At 39.4% G+C, this 6,175-nt stretch overlaps 1 protein-coding gene across 1 annotated transcript; it reads right to left on the bottom strand.

Moving 5' to 3' along the window:
• Nucleotides 1-3,165: 3,165 nt before the first annotated feature.
• LOC114175821 (putative glycerol-3-phosphate transporter 4) lies at nt 3,166-5,824 on the bottom strand. Its single transcript, XM_028060636.1, has 3 exons — nt 4,493-5,824; nt 3,828-4,352; nt 3,166-3,683 (listed from the first exon to the last, which is right to left on the bottom strand). The coding sequence occupies exons 1-3, from the start codon at nt 5,424-5,426 to the stop codon at nt 3,655-3,657; spliced, it is 1,488 nt and encodes a 495-aa protein (XP_027916437.1). The 5' UTR covers nt 5,427-5,824; the 3' UTR covers nt 3,166-3,654.
• Between the last annotated feature and the right edge of the window lie 351 nt (nt 5,825-6,175).

The raw sequence follows: 6,175 nt of genomic DNA, 5'->3' as shown, positions 1-6,175 counted from the left end.
TCCTTGTGCATTGTTATAATTACTTTATCAGCATTGGCAAAAAACACCATTTTGGGGCAATTTATTGTTAAAAGTTACTGAAAGACAGATTTAAAAAAAATTAAGAAAGTAGGTAAGTCCCAGGAGACAACTTCACTACAAAAAGATTGTACTAATCTTACACAATTTTAATTTAAAGTACTTTTAAAGTTAAAATTATTTCAAGTAACATAATTTTGATAATAATATTTTTGGCCTATAAAATATTGACAAGTATAATAATATTTTGATAACTAAATTTTTATTATTTATTTTATAGATTTAAAATAATATCTTTTCAATAATTTTAAAATATGAAAAATTGTAGAAAATAAAAAAAATGAAAAGTCTTTTAAAAATATTACTTCAAATAAAAAAATAATTAAAATTTAATTGTTAAAATATTCTTTTACTTTCAAGAATTTAAAATTGAAGATGTGACGATTGACATGACTATTATCAAAATTGAATTAAAATTGTATTAAAGCACTAATTTAAAATTGTGACAACTTAATATAACTTTAGTTTAAAATATATTGAATTAAAGTTATGTAAATTTGATATAATTTTAATTTAAAAAATATTGTGTACTAAAATCATATTAAAATTGTACTAAAGCACTGATTTAAAATTGTGACAACTTAATATAACTTTAGTTTAAAATATATTGAATTAAAGTCATGTAAATTTGATATAATTTTAATTTAAAAAAATATTGTGTACTAAAATCATATTACTATTTCAACTTATCCACTAGTGCAAAATTTTCATTTTACCTCGCCTTATATGCCTCGGTTGACCAGAAACCGAAGCATATAATGGCGCGGTGGCATTTTTGTTATTAGAGTCAAGTTTTAGGCCTCGGTTCTCCAAATACCCGAAGCCAAAGAGGGGTATAGGCCCCGGTTCGCTCAAAACCGGTGCCAAAGAGGGGTATAGGCCTCGGTCCAATAGGACCCGAAACCAAAAAGTTGCTGGAAGTCAAGGGTATAGGCCTCAGTCCAAGGAGACCCGGTGCCAAAAGGGGGTCAATGGCTTCGGTTCCTCTAACAACCGAAGCCATACTCTTTATTTAGGGTTCAAAATTCGCGAACCCTTATTCCGCCCCGCACCACCAGTGCCTCTCTCTCTCTCCGCGAGCACGAGCCTTCCCCAAAATCTTCCACACGCTGTCATCGGCGCCCGAGCCCCGCCGCCGCGTCGAATCCTCCCTCGTCGACGCCTCCGATCGCCCCAACTATGGCCTCGTGGTCCTCCGCCTAGTCGCGGAGACCTCCGTGGACGAGCAGATCAAAGCAGCTTCCGCGTCAGCGACTTCCAACGCGATGGCGCGCACGCCGAGGCCGTGCTTGGCGGCGAAGAAGAGGCAGGCGGCAGCATCGCAGGTTGGAATGGCGGCACCGGCGGAGATAGAGGGAGAGAAAGTCGCGGAGACCTCCAACGGCACCGGCGGAGATGGAGGGAGAGAAAGTCGCGGAGATGGAGTGATCTTGGGTTGTTCTACTCTCCTGCAGTTTGTGTTTTGGTTTGAATGCAGGGTGATCAAGCACGCGGGGTTGGACTTGAAGCAGTTCGTGGAGGGTATCAAAGAGGGTGTTGCGGGTTCTAAAGCGTTGGAGATATTTGGGGAGAGAATGATCGAAGGGGATTTCCGACCAGGTGGGTTTGCAGAGTACCAGGTGGCCAATGGACAGGGGAAGCTTGGCACGCAAGGGGTTATCTCTGTCATTCAGAACATCAATGGGATGAATCAATGAATCAATGAATCAAAATCCCTGTTCTATGTAACCAAATAAAATGCTGATGTTGTAGAATGCTTAAGGTGAAACAAGTGTGTTGTGTTTTGTTTAAGGTTTTTGCTTCTTTGGTTATGTGATGTGATAACTCTGCAACAACCATGAGCGAGCAAAAGGGTGAGGTTCAGTCTGGCATGGTGGCCTGCGAAAATTTGAATTTAAAAAAAATATTTATTACTTATGGCCTCAGTCCTAACTGACCCGAGGCAGAAAGCTGTGTATATGGCACCAGTTTTAAAACAACTGAGACATAAAACTGGGTCTATGGCTTCGGGTGATAACCGAGGCCAAAAGGTTTACCTTTTGGCCTCGCCCCAATATGCCTCGGTTCCAGACCCGAGGCAAAATGCGGAAAATAAAAGGGGCAGAAAGCCCTTACTGCACAGGTGATCTAATTTTATAAATTTTTTAAAATCTTTTTCATTTTAATAATTTTGAAAATAAATTGCACTATTTTTTGTGTTTTTTTCTATCAACATTGTTATAATTAAAAATATTTATATTTTAATAAATATACCTCAGAGTAATTTTTTGATATTATAAATAACCTATTAACATTCAATAATTTAAAATTAAAACTGCATCTTGATGTAAAGGGAGGAAGGGGTACTTTTTTGCACTCCCATCTTTGAATAAACTTTGCTTTATCTAAGAGGAAGAAACAGAAAGTAGGAAGCAGCCCTTGTTGTTCTATTAAATCATAGGATTATGTTTATGCATATTTGAACTTTGGTAAAGGACTTATCCATCCATTACTTTCACATTAACATGTTAATGGCCTTGGCAGTCTACCTTTGTTTGGTGTCGAACCACTATACAACGTTAGAGTATCATCTTTCTTTTGGACCCGTTTCTTTTGCAAGCCATTACAATTTCAACATAAGATGAGTTCTATTGAGTTCAAATGGTTAAATGTTTGCTTAAATTTATTTATTTCATTGAATAAACAGGTTTACGTATTTAACTGCGATGCATCGGAAGTGATTTGAATTTTAGAATTGTTACTTCAGAAAAGGCTTTAAATTAGCTTAAGCATTGATTTTGATCCCCTGCATTGATCAGTGCTTAATAAACCCTATTGTAAGGTTTTTGTTTCAGTCTCCAGCAGCATCCCAACTGCAAAGCCACTTCTTTTTCCTTTGGTCTAAATCTACACTTGTTTCTTACACAGTGTATTTCAGATAAGGCCATTTCTTCAGAAACAGGAGAATGCAGAGCATGGTCGAAATATGTTGAGTTAAAATGTACATCATGATTTCATGAATAAAGAAAACACAGACATTGATACAATTCATTTATGGCGAAAGCGAGAGAAACGATGGTTTACCTGCTACTCATACACAAAGTAGAGTTCAAAACCAAAAGAAACATAGGAATCATATACTATCTACCGAGATTTATTCATCTATTTATTTTCATACACAAGCCGAAATGACTAACATCTTGTGATAACAAAATTTGAGATAGGAGAAACTTGGCTGTATATCAAAATTGAAAGAGGTGGTCCCTGAATGAGTGTGACACAAGGATTAAGGCAATAAATAATTCAGCACAAGCAGTCAGTCTCCGCAATTATCCCTTCAGACATCCAATTCACGATGAAAAGGAATCGAGTTCCTCTGGAACCTTCCACAGTATTGACAACAAATTGATCGGAGGGCTGAATGAATGGATTTTAAGTCTATTAGATGATTCACTCGTCTGTAAAATGAACAGTGAAGTGGCTGTTGCATGCTACAGGCAGAGTCATTAACAAAACTGTACAATTTTCTCTCATTACAACCCAGGTATTGAGCATTAGATTTAGTGATTCATGAGGACCTGATCACTGTCAACTTTCCTACTCCAGAAGCGGTTGAGATGCAGTGGCTGCGAAATATCAAACACCATGTCAAAAACATCACGAGGCACACATTCAATATTATGAGTTAAAGAACATGAACAAACGCATTAGGACACAACAGCATCTTCCATGAGTATATGCATAGAAGACTTGGAAGCATTATTCATTACCTTGAGTTGGTAAAGGTCTGCCATTTATCTCTGCAATTTCTGCTATGATCAACCGTGACAAAAGAAGCCCCGCAATAAAAGCACCAACAACTAGCATAATGAAAACTTCAGTCCATCCCCTTGTTGACAGGAACCCAGTGAGAAGAGGACCAACAGCTGCACCAACAGATCCAGTACCATCTATAATGGCAGTCACTGTTGCTAGAGCACGAGAATCACCTCTCAGAGAACTGTGTGTGCCCAAGTCAGCAGACACAGCAGTGGTGATGAGTGCATAAGGTCCATTTACTAATAATCCAGTCACCATCATAAGACCAATGTTGGCATTCATAGAAACACTTCCGTAATGCTGGTATAAAAGCATAGAAGGAATAGCTGCATACATGAAGCTCGCCGCAGTTAAAGCACGGGCATTCAGTTTATCAGATATGTAGCCAGCAAGGATACCCCCAACAATGCCCCCTACATCGAACAAGGCTGAAAGGTTTCCAGCAGATTTAACAGAGATATACCTCCCTCCAATTTCTGCAACATCAAGATATAAACATTCATGATCCATGCAATTTAGGTTCAATAAACTATTGTTTTCAACTTTCATCAATTCACACAACCTACAAAATACTTTGTATCTTAATTGGGCATAAAATCTGACGATCAATCGTTACCTGTATGAGTCAAGTAAAACGGCAACCAATACAAGAACGTGTAGGCAACAAGCTTGGCGAAGAAAAGGCACAACGCAAAAGGTATCACTCCTGGAATCATGCACGCCTCAACAAGCCCAATGCCCTTTCTATCCACAGACGCTTGTCTGAGAGCGCCATCACCAGTTTTATGCACCAGAGCTTCTTTATCATCACCAACTTGAACAGCAGCAGCAGCAGAAGAAGAAGAGGAGGAGGAAGAAGAGAAGCCCACATCCTCTGGGTAAGGAGCCAAGAACAGAAAAACAATGATCCCACCAGACACGATCAAAGCACCAGGCGCAACAAAAGACCAACCCCATCCATAATCCAAAACACTGGCAGCAATAAGAGAGCCACAAATGTTACCGACCGAAGTATGCGCGTTCCAAACACCCATGATAAGCCCTCTCTTCCTCTTCCCGAACCAGTTACCGATAACCGCTACAACCGAAGGCCAACCCGTGGCTTGAAACATGCCCGCGATCATTTGCATGGAGAGATAGAACCAAAAACGATGGACGTTCCAGAAGTACCCCATTCCGAAAAGCGCGACGAATATGCCGCTACCGACCATTCCGGAAGATAGGAACAATCGAAGGTCCAGGGTATCTCCCAGGTGGCCCGCCACGTACATCCCAATGGAGTAACACGCGAGAAACGCCACGTCGATCTCTCCCAACTTTGATGGTCCGTCGTGGCCGTTGAAGGGGATCCAACCGTCCATTGCATCCTTGTGGTCCGGGCACAACACGCTCTTCACAATCCCGGTGGGTTTTCTGGAGGCGTGATAGCAGGCATAGGCAAGGAAGGTGATGAACAGCACCATGTAGCGGTGCGTTTGGTAGTTCCATTGTTTAGCTCGTAATAGCAGAATCCCAGGTGGGGTGGCACAAAGGTGGCAATGGCGAGACATAGTTGATGTTGATGTTGCTGTTGCTGTTGGGATGCGAACGGTTGGTTGTTGTCGGAGTGGTGAAAGAGAAGAGGTTTTGGGGGAGGGTAAGAGGAGGAGAGAGAAAGGCGGAAGGGAGAGAGAGAAAAAACCGTGGCATTGATTGATGAATTCAGAGACTGCCACGTGGAGTTAGAGAGACCGGTGGTGTAGAACGACTCGGCGGTCACCACCGTTCACTTTGGCTGCTACACCTGGCTTCTGTTACTCTTTTGTAGTAGTAAATTACTTTTTTTTTATTTTTTTTTATTTTGGTATGAATCTTTTTTTTTTTGCTACGTGTTTAAACCATACAATGACACGTGGGATTTTCTGGTCTCGTGATGGGAACATATATGTTTGGACTTTGGATCAACTTTTTCACATTGGGATACAAGTTCTGTAATTTATCCTAATAAAGATAACAATATTTCCTAGTAAATGAACATGAACATTTTTATGTCCCAACATAATTAATGATTTATAGGACCTCAATCTTCAATCACTGTTTCTTTATAAGATTAAGTACATTAACATTTAACGAATTACATGGACTTTCAAGAATATGCAGTTTTGTATAAAGTTAAATATAATTTCGTTTAATTTAGGTGACTAGCTATCCATATATTTGGATGATTACTATTAATTTATTTATTTTTATATCTAACCACTAAAAAAAATTATTCTCATTATCTATCTATAAACATGATATTATGTTGTAATTACTCGTA

This window comes from Vigna unguiculata, chromosome 3 (genome assembly GCF_004118075.2).
Source record: "Vigna unguiculata cultivar IT97K-499-35 chromosome 3, ASM411807v1, whole genome shotgun sequence".
In the NCBI taxonomy this organism is placed as follows: domain Eukaryota; kingdom Viridiplantae; phylum Streptophyta; class Magnoliopsida; order Fabales; family Fabaceae; genus Vigna; species Vigna unguiculata.
Note: the sequence above shows the minus strand (reverse complement) of the source record. Positions and strands in the feature narration are given on the sequence as shown.